The 16,824-nt window shown below is 49.0% G+C and overlaps 2 protein-coding genes across 7 annotated transcripts; both read left to right on the top strand.

Annotated features, from left to right (window-relative positions):
* Positions 1 to 75: 75 nt before the first annotated feature.
* Positions 76 to 11,189, top strand: ATAT1 (alpha tubulin acetyltransferase 1). Of its 6 annotated transcripts, none has more exons than XM_053602930.1 (13): positions 76 to 222; positions 977 to 1,037; positions 1,148 to 1,239; positions 1,362 to 1,422; positions 1,542 to 1,655; positions 1,838 to 1,939; positions 4,442 to 4,487; positions 4,603 to 4,671; positions 6,513 to 6,584; positions 6,790 to 7,033; positions 10,483 to 10,562; positions 10,654 to 10,696; positions 11,009 to 11,189. In XM_053602930.1, the coding sequence occupies exons 2-13, from the start codon at positions 999 to 1,001 to the stop codon at positions 11,187 to 11,189; spliced, it is 1,143 nt and encodes a 380-aa protein (XP_053458905.1). In that variant the 5' UTR covers positions 76 to 222; positions 977 to 998. The 6 variants fall into 6 exon arrangements, with proteins under 6 accessions (XP_053458905.1, XP_053458904.1, XP_053458903.1 ...); XM_053602928.1 differs by lacking the exon at positions 76 to 222 and adding an exon at positions 249 to 511; XM_053602929.1 differs by lacking the exons at positions 76 to 222; positions 4,603 to 4,671 and adding an exon at positions 248 to 511.
* A 505-nt stretch (positions 11,190 to 11,694) lies between these two features.
* Positions 11,695 to 16,818, top strand: C9H6orf136 (chromosome 9 C6orf136 homolog). The gene is made up of 6 exons (XM_053602935.1): positions 11,695 to 11,827; positions 13,116 to 13,517; positions 13,812 to 13,900; positions 14,073 to 14,273; positions 16,350 to 16,419; positions 16,512 to 16,818. The coding sequence occupies exons 1-6, from the start codon at positions 11,756 to 11,758 to the stop codon at positions 16,623 to 16,625; spliced, it is 948 nt and encodes a 315-aa protein (XP_053458910.1). The 5' UTR covers positions 11,695 to 11,755; the 3' UTR covers positions 16,626 to 16,818.
* The last annotated feature ends 6 nt before the right edge of the window (positions 16,819 to 16,824 follow it).

Genomic DNA, 16,824 nt, shown 5'->3' with positions numbered 1-16,824 from the left:
GCAGAAGGAGTGGTCATGATTAAGGCAACCCTGCCAGTGGCTCTTGGGATCAGAAACCGGATGGAAAGTTGGGCGATTCTAGATGTCTTTTTCTGGGCTCTGAGCTGACTACAAATTATTCACTCCCTGGCCCCCTGTTCCCAGAGAGGCAGACAGGTCGGAGAGTGAGACTGGGCCCAATAAAAGTCCTTTGCCTTGGCGCCCACGGTCTGGGAGGCAGAGGTGAGTGGACTCGCTAAAGGGACTGCTGGTTTGGTGAGAAAATCCAGATCACTGGGTGGGCCTACTGCCAGGACACCAAGGGTAGGGCCTGTGGGCGGGGCTCTTGGAATAAAGGCTCAGAGGGCGAGGGGAGGGGCGGAAGTGACGTCGTGCTGGGCGGATCCGGCCGCGCACAATGGGCCATGGAGTTCCCGTTCGATGTGGATGCGCTGCTCCCGGAGCGGATCACAGTGCTGGACCAGCACCTGCGGCCCCCGGCCCGCCGACCCGGAACCACAACGCTGGCTCGGTGACATCTCAAACCTGACCCACAGCCCTTCTCTCCTGGTTCCTCTCTAAACCTGGTCCAGGCACCACGCCCCCTTCAGAGTACTCACCTGCTCCTTTGATGTGCTGGCTCGCCCTTTTTGGGACCTCTGACCCTAGACCTGCTGGGGCTGATCAGCGTTTGGGTCTACACGCTTTCACCCCTAAGCCCAATATGTGGTCCCAACCAAAAGATGTAGTTGACCCAGCCTTCTTGCTTCCCTACAATAACCTTAAGGCAGAAGGGAATATACCACCTTGAAAGATGTGACAGAAGTTTGGGTTCCAGTGGGGGTGGGAAATCACATTGGAAGACAAGCAGGCAAAGGCAGAGAGCCTTAAGTGTTGAACCTGGGTTGGAATTGTGGCCTGAGTTCCCAGATGTGACTGTGATTGCCTAGGACCCTCTAATTCAGTAAGTAACTCTTTATCTACTCTCTTTCTGTAGTGTTGATCTGCAACAGCAAATTATGACCATTGTAGATGAACTGGGCAAGGCATCCGCCAAGGTACTTGGTAGTCTTTAGGTGAAGGAGGGAACCTCTGTGAGATGGTAAATAAGAGAGGCCTAGGTCCTTTGGAGGGACTTGCTAATAAGTGTGTCTTCATCTTCTGGCAGGCTCAGCATCTATCCGCTCCCATTACCAGTGCATCAAGGATGCAGAGTAATCGCCATGTTATTTACGTGCTCAAAGACACTTCAGCCCGACCGTGAGTGCCAAATACTCTTCCATCTCATGCTTAATTCCTTCTTCCCTCAGCCCTTTCCACATCTTTGACTCTATCTCTTTCAAATAGCTGCCACTAGCTTGTCCATTTTCTCCATCCTACAGGGCTGGAAAAGGAGCCATTATTGGTTTCCTCAAAGTTGGATACAAGAAGCTCTTTGTACTGGTGAGTGTAATTCGAAGCTGGGAGTTAGTATACACTGGTTCCTGAAAACAAAAGTGCTGGAAGTTAGGGGACAGCAAAGATGCCTGAATCCTAAAGGATGTTCATTGTTTACCTCTTAGGATGATCGTGAGGCTCATAATGAAGTTGAACCACTTTGCATCCTGGATTTTTACATCCATGAGTCTGTGCAGCGCCATGGCTATGGGCGAGAACTCTTCCAGTATATGTTGCAGGTATCACTTATCTCTTCCCTGGTCTACCCAATATAGAGATCAAAGGCTCTTTTGCCTTGAGTCATTCCAGAAGCCCTGCCTCCATGTTGCCACATCCTCCTATTCCCTTCCCAGGCTCCTGGGTTCCTGTTGTCATCCTTTCCCCATACATTCTCCTACTCTGACTCTCCCGTTCCCTGCAGAAGGAGCGAGTTGAGCCACACCAACTGGCCATTGACCGACCCTCACAGAAGCTGCTGAAATTCCTGAATAAGCACTACAACCTGGAGACCACAGTTCCACAGGTTAGAGGTTCCAGAGGGTAACTCTCTATTCAGCACTCTTTTTGTTTGTTTGTTTGTTTTTGTAGAGACAGAGTCTCACTGTACGGCCCTCAGGTAGAGTGCCATGGCGTCACATGGCTCACAGCAACCTCTAACTCTTGGGCTTATGCGATTCTCTTGCCTCAGCCTCCCGAGCAGCTGGGACTACAGGCGCCCGCCACAATGCCTGGCTATTTTTTTGTTGCAGTTGTCATTGTTTTATAGTAGGCCCAGGCTGGGTTTGAACCCACCAGCTTTGGTGTATGGGGCTGAGGCCCTACCCACTGAGCTATAGGCGCTGCCCAATGTTTTTTCTTTTTTTTTTTTTTTTTTCAGGCAGTTTCACTTTGTAGCCCTCGGTAGAGTGTTGTGGTGTCATAGCTCATAGCAACCTCAAACTCTTGGGGTCAGGCGATTCTCTTGCCTCAGCTTCCCAAGTAGCTGGGCCTACAGGCGCCTGCCACGACACCCGGCTATATTTTTTTTAGAGACAAGTTCTCGCTCTTGTTTAGGCCAGTTGTGAGCTCAGGCAATCTGCCCACGTCGGACTCCAAGATTGCTAGATTACAAGCATGAGCCACCGCACCCAGCCTTTCTTTTCTTTTTTTTTTTTTTTGAAACAGTCTCACTCTGTTGCCCTGGGTAGAGTGCCGTGGCATCATCATAGCACACAGTAACCTCAGTCTTTTGGGCTCAAGTGATCTTCTTGCCTCACCCTCCTGAGTAGCTGGGGCTACAGGTGCCCACTGTAATGCCCAGCTAGTTACTCTGTTTTTAGTAGATGCTTAGGCTGGTCTCAAAGTCAAGCAATCCACCAGACTTGGCTTCCCTGAATGCTAGGATTATAGGTGTTAGCTACCATGCATGGCCTATAATTTGTTTTTGTTTTGAGACAGAGTCACTCTATCCACCTGGGTAGAATGCTATGGTATCATAGTTCACAGGAACCTCAAACTCCTGGGCTTAAATGATTCTATTGCCTTAGCTTCCCAAGTAGTTGGGAATACAGGCCTGCGCCACCACACCTGGCTACTTTTTCTATTTTTAGTAGAGACAGGGTCTTACTCTTGCTAGGTGGAACAACATAATTTTTTTTTTTTTTTTTGTAGAGACAGAGTCTCACTTTACCGCCCTCGGTAGAGTGCCATGGCGTCACACAGCTCACAGCAACCTCCAGCTCTTGGGCTTACATGATTCTCTTGCCTCAGCCTCCCGAGCAGCTGGGACTACAGGCGCCCGCCACAACGCCCGGCTATTTTTTTGTTGCAGTTTGGCCGGGGCTGGGTTTGAACCCACCACCCTCGGTATATGGGGCCGGTGCCCTACTCACTGAGCCATAGGCGCCGCCCAATTTTTTTTTTTTTTAATATTAAAGGCATTTAACAGTTTATTTATTTATTTTATTTTTTCCCAGTTTTGGGCCGGGGCCAGGTTTGAACCCGCCACCTCCGTTATATGGGACTGGCGCCCTACTCCTTGGGCCACGGGTGCCACCCTAAGAACAACATAATTATTAACACCAGTGAACTTAATCCTTGAATTAACCCTGCTCAAATTTTTTGTGTAGTAAGTTTCAAAGTCAGGAAGAGTAGGAGTCCTCTAGTTTTATTGTTCTTTTTCAAGATTGTTTTGGCTATTCACAGTCTTCTTTTTTTTTTTTTTTTTTGTGGTTTTTGGCCAGGGCTAGTTTTGAACCCGCTACCTCTGGCATATGGGACTGGCGCCCTACTCCTTGAGCCACAGGCACTGCCCTATTCACGGTCTTCTGTAATTCTATATTAACTTTAGGATCAGCCTGTTGGGGCATGAGTTTTTAACTGGCTCTGTCATCAGGGACAAGAAAGCTTGCTTTTGTTCCTCCCACTATGGTTTTGCAACTATAGGGTTCTGTACCCAAGTATGACCTGAGAAGCCAAGTCAACAATTATACAGTCATGTGCTGCTGGCCTCAGTCAATGACAGACCACATATGTGACAGTGATATATGACAGTGGTGCTATAAGCTTACAACACCATATTTTTACCATACCTTTTCTATGTTTGGATACACAAATACTTACCATTGTGTTACAGTTGCCTATAGTATTCAGTATAGTACATGTTGAACAAGTTTGTAGCCTAGGACCAATAGGGGTATTTATACGTATCATGTAGCTTAGGGGTGTATGTAGTGGGCTATAACATTTAGGTTTGTGTGAGTATATTCTAGGATGTTCTCACAATGACAAAATTACCTAACACATTTCTTTTTTTTTTGGAGACAGAGTCTCACTTTGTCACTCTCAGTAGAGTGCCATGGCATCATAGCTTCATAGCTCACAGCAACCTCAAACTCCTGGGGTCAAGTGATTCTCTTGCCTCGGCCTCCCAAGTAGCTGGGACTACAGGTGCCCACCACAATTTCCGGCTTACTAACACATTTCTCAGAACGTATCCTCATCATTAAGTGATATATGACTGTATTTTGGTTTTTTGCTCCTCTAGGTGAACAACTTTGTGATATTTGAAGGCTTCTTCGCCCATCAACATCGTAAGTTTTCTTACCTTGCACAGTGGTCATATAGTTGAGGTGAGGGAAGGAAAGAGGTAGACTTTGGTCCCATCGGCCCCCTCACTGAGGGGCACCACCGCTTCCTTCCTCACAGGACCCCCTGTTCCCTCTCTGAGGGCATCTCGACACTCTCGTGCTGCTGCAGTTGATCCCACGCCCGCTGGTAAAGCCTGCCTTGAAGGGGTGGAACTATAGTGCAGTGCTGGCTAGTTACTGTAGGCCACAGGAGGACAGTGCTGCCAGTGAATTTTGGAAAATTCTAAAGCAACCCAAGTCTTCTGCAGGTGTACTTGTTTGCCTTTGCCCTCATCGGAGCTCAGTGCATTTTATACATGTCAAGACTTTTAATAAGCACACTCATTGGGAGCCTAATTGATAACTGATCTCAGAGAAGCCTCTTGCTAGTTCGTTTCCATCAAAATAGGCCAGAGTCATGTTCCTTTTTAATTCCTCAGGTTTCTGTCAACCAATGAGGGACAAGCCCCTTCTATTTCCATGTCATAGGATAGTGACATGAATAGGCCAAAGTTTAAACATTAGTTTTAGAAGGTAACACTTAGGGGCGGCGCCTGTGGCTCAGTCGGCAAGGCGCCGGCCCCATATACTGAGGGTGGCGGGTTCAAACCCAGCCCCGGCCAAACTGCAACCAAAAAATAGCCGGGCGTTGTGGTGGGCACCTGTAGTCCCAGCTACTCGGGAGGCTGAGGCAAGAGAATCGCTTAAGCCCAGGAGTTGGAGGTTGCTGTGAGCTGTGTGAGGCCATGGCACTCTACAGAGGGCCATAAAGTGAGACTCTGTCTCTACAAAAAAAAAAAAAAAAAGAAGAAGGTAACACTTAGAATCAATAAAATTTCCAACAAAATAATTAACTTGATCTGGAGAAACCAAACCTAGAGGGCACTAAAGTGCTGCTCAGGTTCCCTGTCACACACACACACACACACACACACACACAGTGTGCCAGTCTGAGCCCCGCTCTTCCTCTTCTCACTCCATCTACCTTGTGAAGAAGGTGGAACAACACATCCTCCTGCCAGCTGTGCAGTGCCTGCTTGCACAGAGAGCCCCCTTCCTGGGTAGCTTTGTGGCTAGCTCCCACCTTCCTCTGTCACTAGAAAAGGGAGGCATTCACCACCAGCCCAAGAACAGTCTGTTACCAGTTACAAGTGTCACTGATGTCAGGCACACAGAGGCCCTTGATATTCATGACTTGCTTAGGTCTCCATGGCTTCTCCCATCTAGCTCCTGGTAACCTACCATCTGTCAGAGCCAGAAAGGGTGTGAGAACTGCAGGGGAGGGTGTTGTGAATAAAGCTAAGTGGATTCACTGAGCAGTCTCTCATTTGCCATATGAGAGGGAGAAACTCTGGAGAGGAAAGGGGGAGAGCAAGTGGAGAAGGGAGGACAGAGGCGGAGCTTTGGACAGTACATCAGCCTCCCATTTACTTGGGTAGCTCTTTTTCAGATATCCATATTTTCTCCTTAACCTTTTTTTTTTTTAACCAAACTTCAGTTTCTTCCCATCTTTGCACAGGAAGGAGAGGTTCTGCCCCACCCCATCTCCCCTGACCTCTCCAGAGCAATTCCTGATTGACAAGGGCTTTGTCCATCTCATCTAGAGGAACCCAGGGTCCTTGATGGCCCAGCTGGGACCATTCCACTGCCCCAGAATCCCAGGGGGGCCTGACAGCACACACTGACAGTAAGAGCTCGCTCCCCTTGGCTGCCCTTCTCCTGCATCTCCCAGGCCCCCAGAGTTTCCCTTTGGATCTCCCTTAACTCTGTGTTTGGCCTACTCCTTCTGGCTCTCCTTGAAAATGCTCCAACAATCCCCTAAGTCCTCTTTGGTGTGCTGGCATTGCCAGGCACTGCTTCTGCCTTGGAGTTCCCAGGAGGAACTGTGGTGTCAGGGAGCAGAGGTTTGGGGATTTGGGGGTAGTGGCTGGGAGGTGTACAAAGTATGTCTCCTGATGCTTGCATTGCTTGTGTCCCCTCCATCACCAGCTCCACCAAGGAAGCTTCCACCGAAGAGAGCAGAGGGAGACATCAAGCCATATTCCTCTAGTGACCGAGAATGTAAGAGGGTCTGGGGATAGGGTAAACAGGCCTGGGGGACCTTAATCTAAGGGAAGCGAATGAGAGGGGGATCCAGGGCAAGGATTCCTTCTCTCTAAAAGCTGATTTCTCTTTTTGCTATCCTAATCTTTTCTATTATGACTTTCTCTCTCTTCTCTCTCCATTTCTTTCTTCCTCTGTCTTGCTCTTCATTCTTTCTCCCCAGTTCTGAAAGTAGCCGTGGAGCCTCCTTGGCCCCTAAATAGGGCTCCTCGTCGTGCCACACCTCCAACTCATCCACCCCCTCGCTCCAGCAGCCTGGGAAACTCACCAGAACGGGGACCTCTCCGTCCCTTTGTGCCAGAGCAGGAGCTGCTGCGTTCCCTGCGCCTCTGCCCCCCACACCCTACTGCCCGCCTTCTGCTGGCTGCTGACCCTGGGGGCAGCCCAGCTCAACGTCGCCGCACAAGGTAATAGGAGTTGGAGGGTTAGGGGGCCTCAGGACTTTCAGAGAGAATGTTAGAAATGCAAAGGGCAATTTGAATCCACCAGAGATGTGGAACAATCTCTTGATATCCATGGGATATCAGTTGATTTCAGCGAGTCGTGAAATCTTGCAAGAAAAGTATTTGTGGATGGGATCTAGAAAAAAATTAGTGAAGGAACAGAACAGGACTGTTCTGTTATGGACCCTAAGAACCCTAGTTTTAGTGTGAGATTTTCGTAGGATAGGAAGAACACAGCGATCCACTGGGGGAACTGAGCCATCTAAGATTGGGGAAATCTTAGCTTAACATTTGCTAGGGGTAGTGTTTCTGACACAGTTGGGGAGCCCCTGGCTCCATGTCTATGCCTTGTGAGCCAAGAGTCCATCTCAGCAGCCAGGGAGTGGGCATTTCCTTTATTTCTCTCCCTAGCTTTCTCCTCACCTCTGACTTCTGTTTTTCTCTCTCCCCTCTTTTCCCTCTCCCTTCCTCCCATCCATAATATCCTTCCACAGCTCCCTTCCCCGTTCTGATGAGAGTCGATACTAACAACTACCCTACCCCTCTCTAAGAGACTCTGGGGGTGGGCAGAGACCCTTCTCCCTGAGAACTTCAGATTCCCTCTTCTTTTGCATCCTCTAGGACCTAGTGGAAACACATAGAGCCCATAGGATTCCCTCTTCCCCTTTTTGTGGACAACTGGGTTGTCAGGTTCCCAAATGGCCTAACACTTTATAACTTTTCTTTTTCCTTTTTTAAATTTTACTTAACTTTACCATTGTGCTACTGAAGTTTATCGCTTTTGTTACCACAGAAATCACCCCTTCTCCCCTAACTTGGGCTCTGAATACTCTCAGCACAGATAGCCTGATCTATTTCCAGCCCCTTTGGTTGGGTGGCTCATACGAATTTTCTAGAAAAGCAACTATTGCTTGCTGTCACTCTAGAACACTATGGAAGGTCCCAGGGCTTCCTCCGAGAGGGAAACCTTTTAAGGAGTCTCATCCATGGAATAAACCCCATATTTCCTCTACAGTGTCTGTTGGTAGGTCTAATATTGCTTTATGCTGCCTGCCACACTTGCCAGTTGGGCCTGCTACTGCCAGCCAACAAGTGAGCTCTGCTTCAGAGCAGTCCAGTAGGGTAGTGCAGGGACTTACTAGCTCCCCAAAGGGATCCACTCCACATTGCCAAACTCTTTTTTTTTTTTTGCAGTTTCTGGCCTGGGCTGGGTTTGAACCCACCACCTCCGGCATATGGGACCGGCGCCCCACCCCTTTGAGCCACAGGCGCCGCCCATTGCCAAACTCTAATTTCCATGTGTTGTGTGTGTGTCAAGGTACCCCAAACTAATGTTGCTTTGGGGTCTCTAAACACCACTTCCTCCATCCAGATCCAGATTTTTTGAGGGAATTTGGGTTTTGGCAGTAGATCCCAGCAAGCACCCTGGGATCACTCTCAGCTGTTTCAGAAACTAAGCCAACAATCTATTAGACTTGAAAACTCCTCTCACATCCATCCTTCCCCTGAAGCAAGATGCTAATATATTTCTGTCTTGTGAGATTGTCTTGAGATGGGGGGGGGAACCACGATTTTTCTGGCCTTCCTCTCCTCTTTCCTCTGTAGCAAGAACTTCCTTCCCTGCTTCATGCCCAGGGTATAGCTAGATCCTTCCCCTTCCCTACCCTCTGAATGTGTGGTAGATCAGGTACCTCCACTATGTTCCCTGAAATCCTTGGGAGCCGGATCTCCCCCTTTCCCCCACTCACTCCTCCCTTTTCTTCTTCCACTCAGTGTTGTCTGAATAAAGTGTGAATTCTTCTGTGTTTTCTAAATTGACATTTTCAATGAAAAAAAAGAAAACACAAAAAAACTTAATGTGTCAGCCTCATTTGTGCATCACTCCATATTTTCCTGGGATCTCAGGATTTCTATCCATCCCATCTTCTTCACTTCTGAGATCTGCAGATCTTTTACCCAGGGGTCTTAGAACTCCCCTTCCAGGATTTGGTATCTGCCCATCCCCATCGACATTGCTGGTTCTTCTCCTGCAGTGTCTGTGTTTCCTCTCATGCAATTGCTGGATACCTCCAGGAACCTCCAGTTCTCCCTAGTGAATTTTACCCTTTAACCCAGGCCAGCCCTTGCTGTTAAGATTTACCAACATTGTGGCAGGCGCCTGTAGTCCCAGCTACTCAGGAGGCTGAGGCAGGAGAATCGCTTGAGCCCAGGAGTTGGAGGTTGCTGTGAGCTGTGTGAGGCCACAGCACTCTACCGAGGGCCATAAAGTGAGACTCTGTCTCTACAAAAAAAAAAAAAAAGATTTACCAACATCATTGGATTCCCCTTCCCAGTCTGTGATTTCCTGACATCTACTCCACCATACCCTGCGCTGTCTCAAGACAGGCCCTTACCTCCACTGTGAATCCAATATAGTCTGTCGGGCGGCGCCTGTGGCTCAGTCGGTAAGGCGCCGGCTCCATATACCGAGGGTGGCGGGTTCAAACCCAGCCCCGGCCAAACTGCAACCAAAAAATAGCTGGGCGTTGTGGCGGGCGCCTGTAGTCCCAGCTACTCGGGAGGCTGAGGCAAGAGAATCGCCTAAGCCCAGGAGTTGGAGGTTGCTGTGAGCTGTGTGATGCCACGGCACTCTACCGAGGGCCATAAAGTGAGACTCTGTCTCTACAAAAAAAAAAAAAAAAAAAAAACAATATAGTCTGTCAACCTTTGACCTACTTCCCTTTTCCTCCTAAATTCCCCCTTGTAGGCCAGGCCTGATGGCTCACGCCTATAATCCCAGCACTTGGGAGGCTGAGGTGGGTGGATTGCCTGAGCTCACAGGTTTGAGACCAGCCTGAGCCAGAGTGAGACCCTGTCTCTAAAAAGATTTTGTGGCAGGCGCCTGTAGTCCCAGCTACCTGGGAGGCTGAGGCAAGAGGATCACTTGAACCCAAGAGTTTGAGGTTGCTGTGAGCTAAGATGCCACCTCACTCTACCAAGGGTGACCAAGTAAGACTCTGTCTCAAAAAAAAAAAATTCACCCTTGTAACTCCTTATTTCCCTCTGGCCTGAGATATCTTATACTTAACGCAACCATTCTTTTCTGAACCAAATCAGGGCATCTATTGAACAAATTCTTTTTTGCCTACATGTGAGTCTATTCTTATAACATGATTTGGATTACAGTTAGCCATACATTTAACATTACCTCAACTAGAAAGAATTAAACAAATCAGGACTTCTCTAGAAGTAGAAAATCTCAGGGTATATGAGTTCCCTCTCCTTGGGGGTGGGACTCAGCTTAGATTAGAACCCCCTAGGAATGATAGTTACCCCCTTCTCTCTGATCCTACCCTGTTCTCCTTTGATTCCTCCATACCCACTCATCTTTCATCCTGTAGCCTCTTCCCCATCATCTCCCATTTCTTCTACAGGGGGAGTTCCCCAGGCCTGGTGGCCCAAAATTGCTACTACAGCCGCCATGGGGGGTTGAAGTCCTTATCCCCCAATGCAGGTAAGTATTTGTTTCTTCTTACCCCCAAATCAAGTAGGCCACATTGACTGTCTACTCCAGCTTCCCATGCACATGCCTGGTATTTCCACAGGCCACCAAGACTTGAAACAGGGGGAACAGGAAACAGAGAATAGGTGAGATCTAAACCCTTTCCCTAATAGCCTCTCACTACTTCGACTCCTAATCACTCCCATCCATTCTCTTCTCCTAAATCTTACTCTATGAACTGGACATCAGCTGCTCCCACAAATCCTTCCAGCTGGTGTTCTGAAGGCCTCTTTCCCCATAGGGTCAAACAATTCTGATATTTCTCTTTGGCATTCTCTGAAGGATTTTAAATTTGGCCATAGCACTAATGGTTCCAGCTCATACTCATCATGTGTCCTCCTCTATACAATTCCCAGCTTAGTGCCCTGTAACTCATTATCCATCTCCCCACCTACCAGGTCTGCCAGTGAGGAGCAGGTCTTGTCACAAGATAGGTCTGGGGAGAAGCCCACGCGCACAGTTCCTCCACAGGCCCAGGCTCTGGCCCCACCAGCCCAGTCCTGGACAGTGGGTGGGGACATGTTCAACGCCAGGTTTATTCGAAACCTGCACGAACGTCGCAGCACTAGACCTTGGTGACCAAAGTCCCTTCTCACACCTTCAAAGTCAGTATTATATCCCTACTACAGGAGAGTGCCAAAGCCCCACTTTCACAATGGATGGATTCATTCATTCATTCATTCAACAGGTTTTCTTATCTCCTCCAAATAACTTGTATCTTACCGTTAGCCACAGCAATAAAAGTCTTTATTTTTATCACGAGAGTTAATGAAAGATTTGACTGTGATTATTTCAATCCCACACACCCCTGACTCTCGGTGCACCCAGTTCAGCCCCATCTTCGCTCAGCTTCTCGCGAAAATGTCTCAGGTGAGAGTACAAAGTACAGGGTGCTACTTTACTGCGCAAGCGCTCTGAGGCAGCCGCCAGTCCAGTGAGCGCAGGCGTACTTGCGGCCGACCGAGCGCCCCGGCAGCCTCCCTGGAATCCGCAGTGCGCAAGCGCGCAACATCTCCGTTTTCCTCCCCTCAGCCCCTATTCCCCCCCTCCTTTCCCCTTCACGAAACCGGCTCCAGGGTGCGCTCACCCCTGTGAGGAGGCCGGAGGCCGGACTCGGGAGGCACTCTCTACGCTCCCGGAAGATCATGTACCAGCCCAGCCGGGGGGCGGCCCGGCGTCTCGGCCCCTGCCTGCGTGCCTATCAGGCTCGACCCCAGGTGAGAGCAGAGGAGAAGAGGAGGGGAGGATAGGGGGCGGGGAGAGACCCTCCTCAAAGCCTGTGCGTGGGGCGGAGCGCGCTCCGGTTTCTGCGCAGGCGCAGGGCACCCACCTCTCCTTCCCACCTGTGCCTCGGGGCGAGTGGACTAGATAGGGGTCGGCGAGGGCTGTAATACAACGCTGCCCCGCCCCGCGCGCGATTCTTCCAGATCTGAAGGAGGGCAGGCGGGGTCAAGGCTGGGGCAGCGGGGGACGTCCGCGTTGCACCCTGGTCTCCGCCGTTACCTGTGCCTGGAGGTGATTTGAAGGGCAGGGGCGGAGAGGTTCGCAGCCCGGCCGCGGCGCTGCCCCGGCGTTCCCCAGTCCAGACCAGACCCACGGGCCGTGCTCCGTAGCCCGCGCATCCTGCACCCGAAGAGCGGTCCCGGCAGGAGGCCGGCCCAAGTGAACCCGGTTCGGGCCCCTGCGCCAGGGCTGGCAAGATAGCCACGCCCCCAGCACAGATGGCGCCTCTGGGACACCGTTGGGGACAGAGGTACCCGAGCGCCCCGCCCGCCTTCCCCGGATTGAGACCCCCCCCCAAGGGTTTCTTGGAAGCGGTGAGACTCGGGTCAGGCCTGACTTTGGGTGACTTCCCCTCCTCGTGGTTTCAACGTCGGTAAACTGGGGAGAATGAGGCCCAGCCTTTAACAGTCTACAGTTGTGTCCGTCATTAGAGCTGCCCCGAAATGATAAAAGCTTCCATTTATGTGCCACTTTACAAGTCGTTACGTTTCATTTACATTCATCGTCTTGTACAGTCCTCATTTATAGGGGGGGTTTATAGGAAACGGAGGTATAGGAATGAGAGTGCCTAAGTTACAGGGTATAATTGGAACTTGAATTCTTAACTTCAACTGGATATTTTCTCTGTGCGACATTTGCGTCACACACTTAATTGTGAGGTATTATAGGCCATGTCATTTTGCGCACAGTACAATATAGCCTATTATTTATTAGTACCTTCATCCAATATGTATTCTTACATGATTCTTGCTATGAGAGGGATGAAACTGCCCTCGGTACTGGAATTGTAAATGTGTTTGCTAATATTTGGGGGAGGTAGTGGTACCGGTGTCACATAAAACTGTTTCCTCTGTTTTCAGTAGAGATGAAGGTGAATCCATCCCTTTTTCCCTCTAGAAATTACATCTTCTGTCAGTAGGAGTAGGTGTTAATGAGCATCCTAGGGATGGAGGGCATTAGGCATATGGATTCTTAACCTTTTTCCCTTTTCTCCCTCCTTAGGACCAGCTTTCTCCACGGACTCTACCATTCCCACCCCTTTGGCCCCACTCCACGACACCCACTTCCCCATCTTCTCCTCTTCTCTGGTCTCCCCCACCTTTATGCCCTGCCAGCCTTTGTCTTCCCCCAGCTCCCCCTCTCCCTCTCCCTCAGGTCCAGGCCCTCAGCTCACCATGGGTGGTTCTCCCTCCAGGAAAGGGGGAGGATGGACCAGGACCTGAGGTGCACAGTGGCTGCCTGGATGGGCTTAGAAGCCTTTTTGAGGGACCTCCCTGCCCCTATCCTGGGGCTTTGATACCTTTCCAAGCCCCTGGAACTGCCCACCCTTCCCCTGCCACCCCATCAGGAGATCCTAGTATGGAGGAACACCTGGCTGTCATGTATGAGAGACTGAGACAAGAGGTAAGTCATTATAAAAGTGGCCTTTGTTTATAGTGGGAAAGAATGTGGGTAATCCTTGGAAATAGGAGTTTAATCAACTGGGGTCTTTTTTTAGAACTTTGAGGCAGGCAGAGAAACGTGTTATAAACATTTTCCTGAGGAAATGATACTCCTCAGTTTGGGTTTAGGGAGGTTAGACATGGGATAAAATGACTTTTCACTCAGAAGGGAGTAGGAGACCCTAAAAATAGAAACCTGAAAAATAGGATCATCTTTTTTCCCCCCACTGAGTCGATGCCTCCTTCTTCCACCTAGCTTCCCAACCTCTTCCTTCACTCCCACGACTACACTCTCTATTCTTTGGATGTGGAATTCATCAATGAGATCTTGAACATGCGTACCAAGTGAGAAATGGGGCATGGGTAGGTTTGGGGAGAAAAGGGCACAGTCTTATACACCTGACCTGGAAAAGGTCCCAGGCTGCTTCTTACAACTGTTCCTCATTCCTTGAACAGAAGCCAATTTGGTTTTCTAATTCTGCCATCCTGAGATTTCTTTCCTATCCCTTCTTCACAGAGGCCGAACATGGTACATTTTGTCACTGACCCTCTGTCGCTTCCTGGCCTGGAACTATTTTGCACAACTTCATTTGGAGATTCTACAGCTGACTCGCCACCCAGAGAACTGGACCCTGCAAGCCCGCTGGCGGCTTGTAGGGCTGCCTATCCATATGCTCTTTCTGCGTTTCTACAAGCGTGACAAGGATGAGCTTTACCGGTAAGACAGAAGTGAGAAAGGACCTAAACCACAATCAATTCTTTCATCTTACTCTTTTAGGAATTTGATGATCTAGTCTCCCATACAATCCTTGAACTACCCTGACTTGACTGCAGACTGCTTAAGAACAGGGATCTTCTACTCTACATTAATATTACAAAAATATTAGGAACATTGAGTATATTAGGAAACCTCTGAATTAGTTTCTACATATACAGTATATCTGGCACATGGTTAGGTTCTCAAATGTTTACTCAACAAATAAAAACTCCTGTCTCCTAAGTTGAGCCACACAACCAGGTAAATGTTTACCTGGAAATAGAATCCTAAGAAATAGGCTTGGCCTCAAACACTATGTGAGTTTTTGGTTTTGTTTTTTTGAGACAGAGTCTCACTCTGTTGCCCTTGGTAGAAGGCTGTGGCATCATAGCTCACAGCAACCTCTAACTCCCAGGCTCAAGTCATCCTCTTTTCCCAGCCTCCTGAGTAGCTGGGACCATAGGCGCCTGCCACAATGCCTGGCTAGGAGGGTCTTGCTCTTGCTCAGGCTGGTCTTGAACTGCTGACCTCTAGCAATCCACCCACCTTGGCTTCCCAGAGTGCTAGGATTACAGGTGTGAGCCACTGCACCCAGCCTGAAAGTATTTAAACCAGTAGTTCCCCAAATTTTGCTACATAGTGGAGTTATCTGAGGAGCTTCCTGTTTGGTCTTTTTTTTTTTGCCTCGGCCTCCCAGAGCCACCACGCCCAGCCTCATTTAAAGATCTTTAAAAAGTATTGATGCCGGCTTGGTGCACGTAGCTCAAGTGGCTAAGGTGTCAGCCACATACACCAGAGCTGGCAGGTTCCAATCTAGCCTGGGCCTGCCAAACAACGACAACTACAACCAAAAAATAGCTGGGCGTTGTAGCGGGCGCCTGTAGGCCCAGCTACTTGGGAGGCTGAGACGAGACAATCGCTTAAGCCTAGGAGTTGGAGGTTCCTGTGAACTGTGATGCCATGGCACTCTACTGAGGGCAACAACTTGAGACTCTGTCTCAAAAAAAAAAAAAAAAAAGTATTGATGCCGGGCACTCTACCAAGGGTGACAAAGTAAGATTTTGTCTTCAAAAATATATACGTATATTGATGCCAGACACTCTGATTTAGTTGCAACAAGGCACAAAGAATCTGACCATTGAGATTTTTACCTTTTATTTTTTATTAGGTTTTTTTTTTTTTTTTTTGAGACAGTCTCACTATGTCGCCCTCAGTACAGTGCTGTAGTGTCACAGCTCACAGCAACCTCAAACTCTTGGGCTGAAGCGATTCTCTTACTTCAGCCTCCCAAGTAACTGGGACTACAGGCACCTGCCACAACGCCCGGCTATTTTTTTGTGTGTTGTAGTTGTCATTGTTGCTTGGCAGGCCTGTGGTGCGTTCGAACCCGCCATCTCTGTATATGTGGCTGGTGCCCTAGCTGCTGAGCTACAGGCACCGAGCCTTTTATTAGATTTTTAAGTTATTTTTTTGGTGGAGGTACCAGGGAATGAACCTGGCGCAGTTTTTTTTTTTTTTTTGCAGTTTTTGGCGGGGGCTGGGTTTGAACCTGCCACCTCCTGCATTTGGGGCGAGTACCCTACTCCTTTGAGCCACAGGCACTGCCCCAAGCATCAGAATTTTTAAAGTTTCCCAGGTGATCTAATATGTAGCAAAGTTTAGAGAACTATTAGTTCAAACAAATGTTTAAATTAAGCTTTGGGGTCGGGCACACCTGTAATCCTAGCACTCTGGGAGGCTAAGGTGGGTGGAGCACCTGAGCACAGGAGTTTGACACAAGCCTGAGCAAGAGTGAGACCTGGTCTCAAAAAAAAAAAAAAAAAAATGGCTGGGTGTTGTGGCGGGCACCTGTAGTCCCAGCTACTTGGGAGACTGAGGCAAGAGAATCGCTTAAGCCCAAGAGTTTAAGGTTGCTGTGAGCTATTATGCCACAGCTCTCTACCCAGGGCAACATTGTAAGACTCTGTCTCAAAAAAAAAAAAGAAAAGAAAAAGCTTTGGGATCAGTTACCTTTAAGCCTCCCCTTCCCTTTCCCAGGACCTATGATGCCTATTCTACCTTCTACCTGAATTCCAGTGGCCTCATTTGTCGCCATCGCTTAGACAAAGTGAGTCCTAAGTAGGGCTGAGGGGGCGGTGGGGTAAAGGGCAGAACATTTGTGTGCTTCCCCTCAACTGGCATTGTCCTTTCTTCCTGCAGCTGATGCCTTCACACTCACCTCCAACACCTGTGAAGAAGCTGCTAGTGGGAGCACTGGTGGCCCTGGGGCTGTCAGAACCAGAACCCAACTTAAACCTGTGTTCCAAGGCCTAATCTTTGGCCTTGGCATGGAGGTGGCACTGAAGACTTTGTTACGCACAAGCAAAGGAAGTGGAAGTGGCCAAGAATCTCAGGAGCCAGCTTCCTCCCTGCCCTCTTCTCTGTCCTTTCTTCCTTTCCATCTCATGCTGTGTAAAGCTGCTGTATAATTTAACTTGTAAATAATAAAGTTTAAGTGACTGTATGAGACAGA

The sequence above is a fragment of the Nycticebus coucang genome, chromosome 9 (genome assembly GCF_027406575.1).
Source record: "Nycticebus coucang isolate mNycCou1 chromosome 9, mNycCou1.pri, whole genome shotgun sequence".
Taxonomy (NCBI): domain Eukaryota; kingdom Metazoa; phylum Chordata; class Mammalia; order Primates; family Lorisidae; genus Nycticebus; species Nycticebus coucang.
Note: the sequence above shows the minus strand (reverse complement) of the source record. Positions and strands in the feature narration are given on the sequence as shown.